This window comes from Otolemur garnettii, unplaced genomic scaffold (assembly GCF_000181295.1).
Source record: "Otolemur garnettii isolate 467f Iridium unplaced genomic scaffold, OtoGar3 scaffold00105, whole genome shotgun sequence".
NCBI classification, from domain to species: domain Eukaryota; kingdom Metazoa; phylum Chordata; class Mammalia; order Primates; family Galagidae; genus Otolemur; species Otolemur garnettii.
This window is the reverse complement of record NW_003852500.1, coordinates 1801107-1816384: the sequence shown is the minus strand read 5'-3', so window position 1 is coordinate 1816384 and position 15278 is coordinate 1801107. Positions and strand designations below refer to the sequence as shown.

General features: G+C 48.1%; 2 protein-coding genes across 5 annotated transcripts in view; one reads left to right on the top strand and one right to left on the bottom strand.

The window, feature by feature from the left end:
* EPS15L1 (epidermal growth factor receptor pathway substrate 15 like 1) overlaps positions 1-15278 on the top strand; it is a 113745-nt gene that overhangs the window by 42736 nt on the left and 55731 nt on the right. For all 4 annotated transcript variants that reach the window (XR_002774983.1, XM_023517193.1, XM_003796525.3 and 1 more), the window contains exons 9-13: positions 3817-4050; positions 8395-8552; positions 11759-11915; positions 12215-12300; positions 15184-15256. Coding sequence is in view for 3 of the 4 variants with exons in the window: in XM_023517193.1 (XP_023372961.1) it covers positions 3817-4050; positions 8395-8552; positions 11759-11915; positions 12215-12300; positions 15184-15256 (708 nt within the window). In the remaining variant the exon portion in view is untranslated. The remainder of the gene's footprint in view (positions 1-3816; positions 4051-8394; positions 8553-11758; positions 11916-12214; positions 12301-15183; positions 15257-15278) is intronic.
* On the bottom strand, positions 3490-3717 carry LOC111727426 (cytochrome c oxidase subunit 6C-like). Its single transcript, XM_023517195.1, has one exon. The coding sequence runs from the start codon at positions 3715-3717 to the stop codon at positions 3490-3492; it is 228 nt and encodes a 75-aa protein (XP_023372963.1).

The following is a 15278-nucleotide window of genomic DNA, read 5'->3' as shown; positions in this document are numbered from 1 at the left end:
GCCCTAATGTCTGGCTATTTTTTTTCTATTTTTAGTAGAGATGGGATCTTGCTCTTGCTCAGCCTGTTCTTGAATTCTTGAGCTCAAGAGATCCCCCTGCCTTGGCCTCCCAGAGTGCTAGGATTACAGGCATGCCCTGAGCCTGGCTGGTGTGGGTCACCTTGAAGCGCACAGGCCAGCAGGTGTGGAGTGTCCCTGGATGTGGGGTTAGCTGCTGCTTCCTCATAATGACCCAGGTCATGCACTTTCATGGGGCAGCAATCCCATGGAGGCCAGGCTTGTCCTCGAGAGGCCTCTCTCCTGGGGGATGTGATGTCAACATGTGTCATCCTGCCATGATGACCCCTCATTGCTAGGTCAAGGTGGAGGTTGCTGGGTTTCTTCTCCCTACAGTTATTCTTTTCCCCCTCTGTGTTCAGCCCATCTCTTGTTGGGGACATCTTGAGAATGTAAACATTCTCTCAGACTGTCACCCGTGAGTTCTAGTATCTGCTGATGAGTCTGAGTTCATTAGATGATAGCGGCTGTCAAACAGTGATATTCTATTCTCTTATATTCTATTCTAATTCAATTCTCACACACTTATAGTAGTTGGCCTTCCACAGTAAGGAATGTATTTATATCAGTGTGGCTTCATGGCTGTGTTCCCAGTTCCACTGTTTATAATCCTTCCTGACATGGTTTAGTTTGATCTGTGAGTGCTCCTCCTGGCTCAGCTCGTCCCTTTGGTCCCCATCTGAGCACGTGCTTACTCCTGAGCACTTGTTTACATTTGCCACATCAAGATGCTCCTGGGTGCCCCTGTGCATTTCCCATCCTGGTCCTGCCTTTATCTGTCTCCGTAGACTTCTGTTAGTGTGCAGAGGAACTAGAAACCAGGCTCTGGGCGCTGGGTGTGTCCCTAGCTACTGGGGCACCACTATTTGTAGGCCTGCTCAGAGAGAGAGCTGGGCAGTCAGTGTGCAGAGGGCCACAGTCCACAGCCCCCCTAGCCATGGGCATCTGCCCCTTTCAAGTTCCAAGCATCCTTGTCCTCTTTTTCCAGGGCAGCAGGGGATCTGTGTGTAGAGCAGGGTACCCCCTAGCCTGTGGGTACCTTCAGCACCCTTGCAGCTGGGTATACTGGGCTGGCTTCCTCTGGGCCTCCCCTCCTCCTGTTGGGCTCAAGTTACCACGCTTGTCTTAGTGTCCTCCTGCTACCACAGCAGAACACCCAAGACTAGGTAGTTTATAAACAACAGAAATTTATTGCTCACAGTTCTGGAGGCTGGGAATTCCAAGATTGAGGCACCACCAGATATGGTATCTGGTGGAAGGCCTGATCTCTGTTTCTAGGATGGCACTTCTTGCTGCCTCCCATTAAACGGCAGAAAGGGAGTAACAAACTCCCTCAAGCTCTTTTATAAGGCGCTAGTCCCATCCATGAGGGTTGAGCCTAATCACCTCCTACAGGTCTTACCTCTCAGTACTGCTGCCTATGCTTCAGCGAGAATTTTGGAGGGGCACAGACATTCAACTGTAGCAGAAGCTCTCTGCCTCCTCCTTCTTCTCCTTTCCTTCTGCCTCCTTCCCTCCCATCTTGGCCTTTCTTTGCCAGTAGTAGAATTTATTCACTCAGTTCATTCTGTTAAATCTTGAAGTAGAATAAAGTAGCCCTTTGATACTTTAATAAGTAGTAATTGAGTTCAGTCTAACCGGAAAACAAATGTCTGACCAACTTGTGTGTGAATTATCTGGGAATTTCTAAGTAGTAGAAAAATGATAAAATATACACAAGATGCATCTTCTGTCCTAGGGATTTTTTTTTTTTGAGACGGAGCCTCAAGCTATCCCCCTGGGTAAGTGCCATGGCATCACGCTCACAGCAACCTCCAACTCCTGGGCTCAAGCGAGTCTCCTGCCTCAGCCTCCCAAGTAGCTGGGACTACAGGCGCCCGCCACAACGCCTGGCCATTTTTTGGTTGTAGCCATCATTGTTGTTTGGCGGGCCCGGGCTGGGGATTCGAACCCGCCACCTTAGGTGTATGTGGCTGGCGACTCAGCCGCTTGAGCCATAGGCGCCGAGCCTGTCCTAGGGATTTTAAAATGGCATTTAGAATATACACATGAGTTGGTGCTTATGGTTACCTTACTTTATTTTATATGTGTGTAAAACCTTTGACATTTGAAGTATCTGGGTTAAATTTGAGCCATTGTCCAAGAAAATGATGAGTTTCTCTTACATGTCCCCTCCTAGTCCCGCACACCCAAAGCGCTCAGTTGTGTTTCTTTCCCATTCAGATCAGCAGGTTTTGCCCTTCCACTTTGAGCATTTTCTGGATTGTCCATTATTGACCTATTATTTGGTGGTAAAATATATGTAACACTCAACCATCATAACCACTTTATAGCTCAGTGGCATTAAGGACTCACCATATGCAGTCACCCCACCATCCATCCCTAGAAATTTCTTATCTTCCTCACCTGAAACTCTACCCCCATTAAACACTAACTCCCCATCCTTTCCTCTCCCAGCCCCTCATTGTATGTTTCTTATATTTCTTCTGATCACACTTGACTGAGAGGCTCTTGGGGAGGGACTCCCAGGAGTAGGGTGACTGGCCCAGTATGTACTCAGGAGGCTAGGGACCTGCCTCACCCTGTGTTTCCATTGTTTTGATCATTTCTCATCATTTCACTCAAGATATGTGTCAATCTGTAAATGTGTCTTAGCATTATGTCATTTTGCATTTCTTTTTATCACTAATTGGATTTAACATTGTATAGTTTTCAAGTGGCCATAAATTTTACCTACATTATTGATCTGTTCTATATGCAGATAGCAACTTAAAGGCTCTTTTGAAGGAAAGAGGGTTGTGGTTTTAGTTTTTGTTAGATTTTAAAATTGACTTTTAAGACCTTGTTTTAGACAAAGTTTGTTTTTGCCATCAGCCTGGGACAGGGAGCCTCCCGTCCTTCACACAGCATACCATTTGGTGTCATTTTCTGCATCTCTAGAGTATCCATTTGATTAGATTAGAGATGGGGGTCTTGCTGTATTGCCCGGACTGGGGAGTACCTAAAGATCTTGAAGCACAGGCAGCTCTTGTGGTGTCTCTAGACTTCTAAACGGAAATCGTCAGCCTTGGAGCTGGTGGTCCTCCTGACACATGTGAAGTCTGGCTTGATTGAATTTTTTTTGTCCTCATTTTAGTCTCAAATAATAATTAAACAAATGTCTTAGAAAGTTGTACATTGGAAGATAATTCATCAGAAAAAATTTGCTTTTACTCTGGTCACTTGGCATCCTCTCAAAGAGTGTTTGTAGTGTCACTGCAGCCCCCTCAAAGGGCTGCTTGGCCTCACCTCCTCAATGCTATCCATTCTCTCTCTCTCTTTTTTTAAAATTTATTAATAGTTTATTTATCACTCATATTCATAGCTCAGGAACACAGGTCAGTGACAAATGTCTATGTAAATCAGCCCAAAGAAATTCTTTGTATTTCAAAATTATTTGACGCTCTGAAAGACACCAGCCTTCCTCATCTCCTCAAAATCTTTCATAGAATCATAATTTCTGTAGAAATCTGCATATGCCTTCTTTCTTGGTTCAGCCACAGCAAACTTATAGAAAACTGCAACCCCCAGGGTTACAACAAATGCTCCAACAATATGAATCCGCAGGCGCCTGGCCAAGAGGCCACGCATCTGAGGTTTGGCCAAAGCACTGGAAGCCATAGTAGTTACTGTCCTTGATGGGTTACCAACCTCAACGTGTCCTTCCCGGCTGAGGTACACGCAACTGCCAATGCTATCCATTCTCCTTTGCACTTATAGGCCATGCACTTGGTGTACCGAGCCCTTGAGAAAGAACCTGTGCCCTCCGTCCTGCCTCCATCCCTCATCCCACCCTCAAAGAGAAAGAAGACTGTGTTCCCTGGTGCCGTCCCCGTCCTGCCTGCCAGCCCTCCACCGAAAGACAGTCTCCGCTCCACACCGTCTCACGGAAGCGTCAGCAGCCTCAATAGCACTGGCAGCTTGTCCCCCAAGCACAGCATCAAACAAGTACAGGTATGTGGCTCTCAGTGCCTATGGCCAGTTCTCACAGTGCAGCACTGTGTTTCTTGGGATTTCTTAACATGTGACCGAAAAAAGGTCAATTTGTGATTAAATGTCTTTTACAAATGTTTATTGCAGAGATTCAGAGTGAACTTTATTATGATTTATTATTCACTTGCACATAAATGGCACCCTGCTTGCTCCCTCCTCAGGGCTCTGCACCAGCCACGGGCCTCTAGGTGGTTCTGGCCTAGCCTGTTACATGGTTAGTTATGTATCATCCATCTCCACATGCCTCACTTCTTGTTAGCTTCATGAGAGTAGAGTTAGTTCTTGGTTATTTTCTTAGCATCTAGAGTAATCTCTGGTACTTAGGAGATGCTCAGTAACTACATGTGTTTGTTGAATGATCAGCTGAGTGAGGAAAGCATCCATCCCCTGTTAGGAGGACACATGATAGCTCTATTCCTCCCACGACCACATCTCATGCATTAGAAAAGATCTTTCTTGTTTTGGCCAATGCAGCATCATACTGGGCTCCTTTGAAAAGGAGTTTTTAAGAGTGTCTAAAACACATGAGAAAGTGACTGAGAGTCACATCTGGAGTCATACTTTGTGTCCTGCCTCATTTGTATTTTCAAAGGCAAAGCAGTAAGTGGTAATGACAAGAAGGCCACTGTCAACACACAGCTTCAGCCAGACTATGGGTAATAAAAATGAAAATGAAAAAGGCATAATCACACAGTGTTTTCTTTTGCACATGATGTATTTATAAAGTTAAGTATTTGACTCCAGGGGGCTTATTTCCAGAGAGCTCGTAGAACACAGCATCATACCCTAGAGTTTAAAAGAGACGATCTGAGGGGGTTCTGAGAGGGGGCTCACTTCTGGGGCTGATGCAGTTCCTGTTACTGCCACAGCCAAGGGAGAGGCAGGGCCAGGTGTTAACCTCCACTCAGGGAGTTTCACATGAGTGGCTGTTAAAAAGTCCTGCATCCAGATGGCCCAGCTCTGGCATTGTCAGTCCTCCAGCTGCCGTGCCCTAGGGAGACAGGTGATAAGCAGACCTAAGAGTAAACTAAGGGAAGGCAGATGGTCAAGAGCAAGCAGAACAGAGCCCAGCCCGGAAACGCCAAGGGGTGAGTAGGGGTTGTGCTCCTGCAGGTGGGCCAACAGGAAGGCCGCTGACAGGTGACACGTGAGCCGGAGCCTGAGTGACAAGAAACCATCTGGGGACCAGCTCTCATGAAATCTGACATGGGAGCCCTCTGTGTGTTCTAGAAACAGGAAGAAGGGCAGGGCAGTGTGAGCCGGGGGCTGGTGGGGTAGAGTCAGAGAGGGGGCCAAGGCTGGGTCACTTAGCACCTGCTTGAGATGACCTAGTACCATATATTCTCAGAGCTCTTTCCAGAAATTCTTACTCATCACCAAAAGTTGGTAACGTTAGCATGTGTTTTATTGTTAGGGAAGCAAGTAGGGCTGAAATTACTGGCAGGTGCAGGTCACGCAGCCTCATCTCCTGCCTCCCTGCTGATGCTGTGGTCTCTGCAGATCCTGAGAATATACCGGTAACCCTCTAACTAGACTTTACCAGTGGCCTTTGTTGGGGTAGGGTAGGAAAGTGCAGCTCCTCCACCAAAGACAGTGCAGCTATGGGATCAGTCATGAAAATGGACATTTTAGGGGGCCTGTAGCAGACATGTTCCCCTTTCCCCCACTTTTCTTACCTCTAGACTAGCAGTGCTGTCTGGGCCTACCAAAGGCCGCCCAGTTCTGCCCTCATGCTGGTTGGAGTAAAGCGGCATCTCTCCACCAGGGCCTGTTCTCCCTCACTTGGGGCCTGCAGCTGCTGAGTCACCCTGAAATCCCAGCCCTGTTGGGAGATCTGTCTCCCAGATAGAAGCAGAAGGTGGTCCCATGTTGGATTTATAGCCACGTTGGTATCAGAGTCTTGCTGCTGCAGACATACCCTGAAGGCTCAGAAACAAGGCAGTGAGTTCATTTTGTTTGCCAAGCAAATGTTAGGACCCTGACCCTTGTCATCCCAGAGTCATAATTTCTTGGGACCTGTGGAACACAGAAACCCTTCTCCCCACTTATCTCAGCTTGTCCAGCTCCTTCTTAACTCTGCAGTAGGGTCTCATTATGTCACCCTCGGTAGACTGCTGTGGCGTCACACAGCTCACAGTAACTTCAAACTCTTGGGCTTAAGCAATTCTCTTGCCTCAGCTTCCCAAGTAGCTGGGACTACAGGCACCCACCATAACACCCTGCTGTCTTTTTGTTGCAGTGGTCATTATAGTTTAGCAGGCCCTGGTCGGGTTTGAACTTGGCAGCCTTGGTGCGTGTGGCTGGTGCCATAACCACTGTTCTACCGGTGCTGAGCCTTCTTAGTGTTTATTCATATGCTTCTTTCTGTCCACCCTGGCCTGAGGCAGCTTACAGAATTCACACAATAAAATGCCACAAGTAAAACTCAGGTCTCTCTTGCCGTCGGAACTCTCACTATTTGAATTAGGTACCCAGATTTTGATAAATTTTTTGATATCATACTTGTACTAAATTACTCTGTTCACTACTCCAAACCCCATAACTAAAACCATCTGGGTAGCATGGTATCCCTTGCCTCTCAGACTTGCTTTCTGAATTCCCTGTGCTCACATCAGGATCCTGTTGGATTTGGATAAAGAAGGAGGCTTGTTTATAGAAAGCAGATGAGTTAACCCATTGTTGCCCACTCTCAACATCTTTGAGAATCCTTTCTTAACCAGAGGAATGACTCTTAAGTGGAAACTCAGACATCATGGCAGTTCTTTGAAGGTAGGGCATGGTGTGGGCTTTTGTGATTGGTTGCTATGCTGTAGAGCAGTGTTTTTCAAATTTTTTTTTATCTCACTGTACATTTGAGCCTATAGATAAACTTCTGTGGCACACTTAAATTATGTTGATCAAAAAAAGAGTAAAAAAAGAAAGAATATATTTATTGTGTTTTGAACTTCTTTAAAAAATAATTCGATTAATGAACTTTAAAAATTTTCACAGCACACTGGTTAAAAATCACTGCCATAGAGGGAAATCCCTCCGGTCCATGTTCCCACCAGCCTTTCTCTCCCAACTCCCTTATCATCTAGATCAGCTCAAGTAGATCTTTTTTTGTTTATTTTTATTTTGGGTGTTTTTTTTTTGTTTTTTGGTTTTTTTTTTTTTTTTTTTTTTTTGAGACAGAGTCTTGTTCTGTAGCCCAGGTTGGAGTGCAGTGATATTATCATGGTTCACTGTAACCTCAAAGGATCCTCCTGCTTTAGCCTCCTGAATAGCTGGGACTATGGGTGGGAGCCACTGCTTGTGACTTTAATTAGGTTTTTATTCTTGTTGCTGTTGTTACAAGAGAGACTTCGATGCATATAAATATTAAACAAAAAAATGAGTTGAGGAAAAGTGTTTCTGGGATCCAGAACAGAGACGCCATGATGTTGACTTGTACATGTCAAAAGACCCGAGAAAACACAGCCAGAGTCAGCCACAGAAGAGGCCTATCACCCGGGTGCCTGAGGGTCTTTGATGCCTCTGAACCAGGGAGTCATGGGGCCCTGGTTGACCTGCTGGGGCATTTGCCTCTCTAAAGGAAACTGAGAGTAGGCGGTGAGAGTGTCCACATGTGCAGCGCATGGCCTAGCCCCGAGACTGTGAGGTTTATGCTGCCCTGGGCTCTTGGCTCTGTCTGCCAGTGCAGTCCTCCGGTGGGAGGGATGGTCCTCTTGAGTGCCGGGGTCTTACTTGTTTCCTGTCAGTGACTTGTGTGTGTGTGTGTATATCTTTGTTGTCTTGGGGTGGGGTTAGGGATAGGGAAGGATGATCTGTAGAGTTTTGGAACTCTGGGCACCAAGCGTACCATGGTAGCCTACAGAGAAGCTTTTATAGGCAGAGGAGCCATAAGACTAGGGAGGTTGGCGTGTGGTGGGGCTGGCTTTCAGGAGATAGTCCTTCTGCAGTGGGTGCTTGGAGGGTCTTTCCTGGCATGCTTAGGGTCCCCTTCTAGAAGATCTCTGGCCTCTCTTTCTACCTCAGTGGCGGAATGAAGGGCTATTGGTGGATGGACCTGTCAGAAGGTCCTCCTGGAAAGAGGTGAAGACTAGCTGTTGGGAGAGCTCAACTGAGCCTGTATCAACCTCTCTCAGCCTCAGTTTCCTCAACTGTAAACTAGGGGAAGCCATCTATAGTCTTGGCATGTGGAATTGTCAGGAGTTTGGTGCCAAATGTGTGGGGAAACACTTTAATTATAATGCCATCAAAAAGTGTGCATTTTTAGGTGATAAATAGCTTCCAGATTAACTGTTTTCAAAAAAACTGTTTTAGCCAGCAGTGAACTGGGTGGTGCCGGTGGCAGACAAGATGCGATTTGATGAGATATTCCTGAAGACTGACCTGGACCTGGATGGCTACGTGAGTGGTCAGGAGGTGAAGGAGATCTTCATGCACTCAGGCCTCACTCAGAACCTTCTAGCACACATATGGTGAGGACAGGCGGGCAGAAGCTGTGACTATGGGTGGCTTCAGGGGGCCTGTGGGACAGAGGATGCATGGTGGGTGGTGGTCAGGGTCCGTCCTCAGCCTTCAGTGGGCGGCATTTATCCTCTCTGGGCTGACAGGTTGAGCAGGGTGCAAGTATAAAGACTCAAACCTTATCTTGTGCAGGTTGGTTCACTGTCTTACAGCAAGAGGGACACATCTTTGGCCTTCTTGAGGACTCTCAGGCTATCTTCTTGAACAGCTGGGCCCAGTTCTTGCTGGTGGTGATGCTGGTTCTAGCAGGAGGCCTTGAAGGCTCCAACAGAGCACCTGAGCAGTCTGGGCTGTGGCTGTCTCCCCTATGGGTCCCTCCTCTGTGAAGACCAACTCCTTGGCTTTGATGAGGGAGTAAACAGTGGGGACACCGTGGTCTTGTACCTCAGGACCCAGTCAGGGAGGCCCCTCACCCCTCCTTCCCTCCGCGGCCAGACAGTGCACTGTGCAAGGACGTGGATGCTCTGTAACTGGCCAGTGGTGAAGTCAGCTTTGTTCCACAGTGCCCTGGGTCATTAGAGAGGGCTTCACTTGGGAGCTATGAAAAGGAGAGAATTTCCATATAATTCTCAAGAAGCAAATTCCTTCAAGTAGAACAGTGAAATTCAGCATGTTACTTAGCACCTTTGGGGGAAATAACTGTCCATAGTAATAATTCACAGATGTTGTCCACACTGTGAGATTCTGCAGTATGTGGTGACAGCCCAGGCTTGAGAAACCAGCCATCCCAGAGTCACCACCCACACGACTGAGCCATGTTGCTTCCAATTGGCCAGGGACAGTGGTTCTCAACCACTTTGGGTCTAGTGCTCCCTTTCAGTGGTCCGTTTATGGAATGGAATCATGCAAAGAGTTTGACTGCATGTGCAAGTGCCATGATGCCTTGAATGAAGTGTAAGGAAATAATACAGGGAAAGTAACTACAATGTATATTTCAGTCTGTACATGATGTAATGATATGTAAATGATACGATGAAATCACAGGTCTACCTGAATCAAAAGAGGAAACACAGAAGCCATTCCATGCAGAGAGCAAATGGGAAGGAAAGGGTGAATGAGCTCTAGAATAAATAACCACTAGGAAAGTTATAACAGCAGTCTAGATTTGTCTGTAGGTGGCAAGGAGCAGGGCATAGTGTGAGTGGATAGTGCCATAAGAGGGAACACAGGGCAAACCCGAGGACAGAGGCTTTGCCCTCATGATGGCTGGCACCTTACCAGTTGTTCCGGTGTCAAACATGATGAACACTAACAGAGCAGCAGTCCTTCCTCTCTCTTGGAAACCCTTGGCATGCAAGCTGCAAAGCCCAGGCTCCTTGAGAGATGGCAGGAACAGAGAAGGGGCCAGAGAGGAGGGGCAGCATCAGTCCAAGAGCAGGCTGTAGGCCTCCTGTAGCCTGACCTGGAGAAAGATAGTGGCAATGTGAAGTTGTCATGCTCCCAGCTTCTAACTAGAGCAGTAGCATAGGCATTGTGAAAACAGAGGCCTTGCCCCCATAATGGCTGGCACTGGGTGCAGTGTCTCACATATGTAATCCCAGTACTTTGGGAGAACAAGGTGGGAGGATCGCTTGAGGCCAGTTCAAGACCAGCCTGGGCAACATAGCAAGACCCCATCTCTACAAAAAATAAAAAAAATTAGCCAAGTGTGGTGGTGCACACCTATAGTCCTAGGTACTCAGGAGGCTGAGATGGGAGGATCTCTGAGCCCAGGAGTTGAAGATTACAGTGAGCTCTGTGGTCACTCCACTGCTCCAGCTTGGGCAGAAAGCAAGACAGAAGAAGCAATTTCCTTCAAGTAGAGCAGTGAAATTCTCAACTCCCCCCCCCCCCAATATCTTTATCAGTGACATTCTGAGTGATCTGGTCTTTTTCCATGTCTGTTCATAGCCTGCTTTGGGGCCCATTAACTCTGGGTCTCCTGGCTCTCCTTTGCTAGAAAGGAGAAAACCATATCATGACTTCTGTGGTAACTGCATGTGAGGTAGGAAGTGAGATTCTGTGTTGAGAGGGAGACATGGGTAAAGGAAGCATTTTTCACACATGTGGAGGCTGCTTTCTTTGCTTTGTGGCTGGCTCCTCACCTTGAGGGTCGTGGAACTTCTCACACAAGGTCTGAGCGACCACTGTGTGCTGCTGTTCACATCAGAGAGCCGGAGAGGCAGGGGACGCCTAGCTGTGGGGAGCATATGTAATGTGGCCCATACCCCTGTAGCAATCCCTTTTGAGCGCAAGAAGGTTGCTTTGTTCCATTTGGGTTGTTGTGACAAACTACCATAGACAGGGTGGCTTAAGCAACAGATGTTTCTCATAGTTCTGGAGGTTGGACGTGTAAGATCGAGATACTGGCAGATTGGTATCTGGTATGCTTCCTGGTTTGCAGACAGCTGCCTTCCTGCATGTCCTCACATTGCACAAAGAGCAGAGAAAGCTCTCCAGGACCACTTTTATAAGGGCACTGATCACATTCACAGGGGCACTGCCGTCATGACCTGATCACCCCACAAAGTCCCTGTCTTCTAAAATCATCCTATTGAGGGTGAAGATTTAAACATGGGGATCTGAGGCATACAAACTCTCTGTGCATGACAAGAAGAGAGAGGCTGCTTGCTGCTTCCTCCCCTATCATTGTGACAACCCCAAATGCTACAGTTGTGCCTTCTGAAAACCAATGGCCTGTGCCATTCAGATAACCTAGAGCCGCAGGAACAGGCTGAGAATAGTGTGTTGACACCTCAGCTTCTTTTTGCACAGGAATGGCTGCTCTGTCCTGTACACCCACAAAGTCAGAGTCTGCCCCACATATGTGATAAGCGAGAGGAAGATGCATCTCTCTCTGCTGCTAGTGAGGTCTCCCCAGGGGCTGGCTCCTTGGACCACAGGAAGGGGCTTAGTTCTCCAGCCCCACTGAGGGCTACCCTCAACCCGCCTGCTGTGCCCTGATGTCTCTTCTTGGGTTGGGGGCACGGGGGGGGGGTCCCCTGACACTGCTTCCCCGGAATGGATGTTAAAGAGAAGAGGAGTTGGGGCTTGTCACTATGCCCTGCCATCATTTTTGTTGTAATTATTTAAAAGCATGGGTTGGATGACTTGTGTTTGTTGGACAGCTGGAATCTGGGCCTGTGATGTGTAATTAGCATCCCCACATTTCTCCCAGGGCCCTGGCCGATACGAGGCAAACGGGGAAGTTAAGCAAAGACCAATTTGCGTTAGCTATGCATTTCATTCAGCAGAAGGTCAGTAAAGGCATCGACCCCCCTCAAGTCCTCTCGCCAGACATGGTCCCGCCCTCGGAGAGAGGCACTCCCATCCCGGTGAGTAGCAGTGCCCACCTCAGGTTTGCGGTCCTTGCTGCCACCTGACACAAGGTGGCGCCGGTGGTCCATGCAAGCCCTACAGTCTGCCTGGGCACCTCCCTGAGGTCCGGCCTTGCCCCAAGGGCCCCGGGAGTGTGGGGCGGTCCATATAATCCCCTGGCCTGGTGGATGGCCTTTTTGCTACCTATGGACTAAAGAGATGATCCTTTTATCCTTGGGCCTAAGACCTGGTAGTTCTTGCTGTTGGGTGATGTCAGTTTGCTAATTAGTGATCTTATGTCTGAATTTCATTCTAGGACAGCTCAAGTTCTCTTGGCTCAGGGGAGTTCACTGGTGTGAAGGAGCTTGATGATATTAGTCAAGAGATCGCTCAGTTACAAAGGTATGTTAGAAATGACTCTTACTCTCCAGGATTGAATGTTACCTGAGCTCCCTCCTAGGTAGTTACTGGAAATATCAGAGGCTTCATTGGAGATTTGATTATCACAAGTTTATGCAGAAAAAAGAAAAGGATGTAGATTCTCCTAATTTCCTTAATTGGCTCAAGAGGCTCAAAGAATAATGTCTTGAATTTGAGTCGGCATAGGCTAGAGCCCATGACAGAGCTGTGTGGTTGCAGGCAGGTTGAACCTTGGTGGTCACATGTACCCAGCTTCTCCCCAGCTCTGGGAAGGCTTTGTTACCAGTGACAGATAGGGCAACTGAGTCTCACATGGTGTGCAGCTGGCTTAGGACCTGACAGCTAAACTGTGTGGAAGGGCCTCATGCCCAAGTCTTTGGCCCCACTCTACAGCTGCTACCTCAGTTTCCTCACATGTAGATGAAGGCTTTGGACAGGCTGTCTGCACTTTTGGAGTCCAGCATAAAGAAAGAAGGTCACTTCCTGTATCCCCCTCTAGGTGCTTTTCAAGAATTAAATTCTCTTTCTAATTCATTCTGGGGGAGGATAGACTCGTAGGATTTTGGGCCACCAAGCAGAAGGCCCCAAAGGTGCTTTGTCCTCCATTGGAAATTGATCATTTTCTTGCCTGAAAATGAAGAGGCTGTTACTTTCCCAGAGAGGACTGGATCCCCCCCCCATAGCCAGAGGCTCCTCAGATGTCATTTTAACAGGTGCCACATTCTGCCATTCTCTCTGGGCTTGCTTTTGTGCTGTCAGCAGAGGCCTGGTGAGCAAAGACAGGTTAGGTCTTGGAGGGGATCAGGGTGGGGGCTGGTTATAAAACCTCAGCCTTCCCCAGGCAAGACCTCCCACTTCATGCTTAGCCCATGGATAGTTCCTGTTCTGTCCCAGCTCCCTGGGGCTTTGTTTCCCAAAACAGAGATCAGTGCATGCAACTGACAAGGCACACGGGGTCTGTGAGGATGGCAGGCCAGTGTCCTGGAGCCTGGGCAGGCCCAAGAACCAGGACCTGCCTGCCAAGGAAGGAGGAAGCCCCTAATAACCAAGAATCATAGTCTCAGAAGGGACACTGGGGTCTGAGTCAGGCCAGGGTAGCCTCAGGTAGCTGGGAGCCTCATTTCACCCTATGAAGGTAACAGCCAAGTGTGTGCAGTAGCCCTTATGCAGATGGCTTTGAAAGTATCCCTTAGGTTTGAGGAGTGTGGGGCTGGACATTCCTCTCATGGTTCTATATAGCTATAATGGGTGGAGTTTAAAGAAGACACTATAGCATTAGTTTCTAAGCTTATGGAAATGGATATTCTGATGACTATAGTTGTTGCACGTCTGGTTGAATGTCCTGAAGAGGGCCTTGTTGTTGTTCAAGTGCTGGATCTCCAGGTAGGAGACAGAGTTTGTTGGACATGTGATGTTCCTACCCCTGAGCAGCCCCTGTGAACACCAGAGCATCTTGGTCCATTCAGGGTGCTATAGCAAACCATGGAGTGGGGGGTTTAAATAAGACATTTCTCATGGCTCAGGAGGTTGAAAAGTCCAAGCTAAGGTACAGCAGATCTGGTGCCTAGTAGGGGCGTGGTTCCCAATTGAGGGACTGCTGCCTTCTTGCTGTGTCTTCACATTTCAGGAGGAGCAGAGAGAGCTTTCTGGGGTCCATGTGATAAGGACACTAAAGCCATTTATAAGCGTTCCACCCTCGTGACCTCATCACCTCCCAGAGACCCTACTGTCTCACATAATCCCACTGGGGTTTAGGATTTCAAAACAGAAATTTAGGGGGACACAGGCATTTAGTTTATAATGAGAGAGAGGAAGGGAGTTGGGCGTCTGAGAAGACAGACCCATGAGCCCCACTGAGCACCTGCTGTGCACAGCGGCCATGTATGTGCAGCCTCCTGCTAGGGACTAGGGAATGTCAGTGCCACTTGTGCTGCAAGTCTGGTGTACTTCCCATCTGTCTCCATCTCACTCCAGACTTCTCACTTTGGCTCCCCCCATCCCAGCTTTGCCTGCCTATTCCTGTCATCTAGAACATTGATCCACTGACTCTCTTCACCCACACACTACCTCCTCAGAGGGTCCTTCCCTGGCTGTCCTGTGCAGGATAGTCCCGCACTGCATTCCTCATTTGTACATTTATCTGTCCTCCGTCTCTCACTCTGACCCATGGACTCCACAGAGGCAGGGGCTTGTTGCCTCATGGAGTGCTCCTGGGGCCCCTGTGCTCAGTTGGCACTCTGAGTAGTAGGTGCTCAGTATTCAGTGAGCAAGTAAATTTTAGGGGTTTAGAGAGGGTGCTGCTTTTCTTTTGCCGTGTAATAAAGCACCCCAAATGTAGTGGCTCCAAACAACACAGATGTGGTAGTTCATGGTTCTAGAGTTCAGAAGTCCAGGGGAGTGCAGTGGTACTCTCCATGGAGGGGATCTCTCAAGGCTGAAGTCAAGATGTCAGCTGGGCTCTTGGAGGCTCTGGGGGAAGTGTTCACTTCCCTGCTCATTTAGGCATTGGCAGAATCCAGCTGGGGTGCCGGCTGGATGAGTCTCTGCTCTTTGAGGCCATTTACATTCTTTTTCATGTGGCACCTTCACCTTCAAGAAAGTGAGGGTGTGCCAGACTTTGTCATCCTTGGGATGTCTCTTGGGTCACCAGGTGGAGAACAGGGTGGTTATGTTAGAAGCGATGCCCACAGTTGAAGGGGAGATTACTGAAGGCAAATGGTCCCTGGGGCTCATTCTTGGACTTTTATCACCACAGAGAGGGGTTAACATGGACGTGTTTTTGTGGCACTGAGAATTGGGTCTTGAGAAGTTGGGTTGGAGAATTATTATTCACTCTGTTTTCATGAAATATTTTTAAACATTCAGAGAGAAATACTCACTGGAACAAGACATTAGAGAGAAGGAAGAGGCAATCAGACAGAAAACCAGTGAAGTACAGGTAAGGATGGCGCTCATTTTGG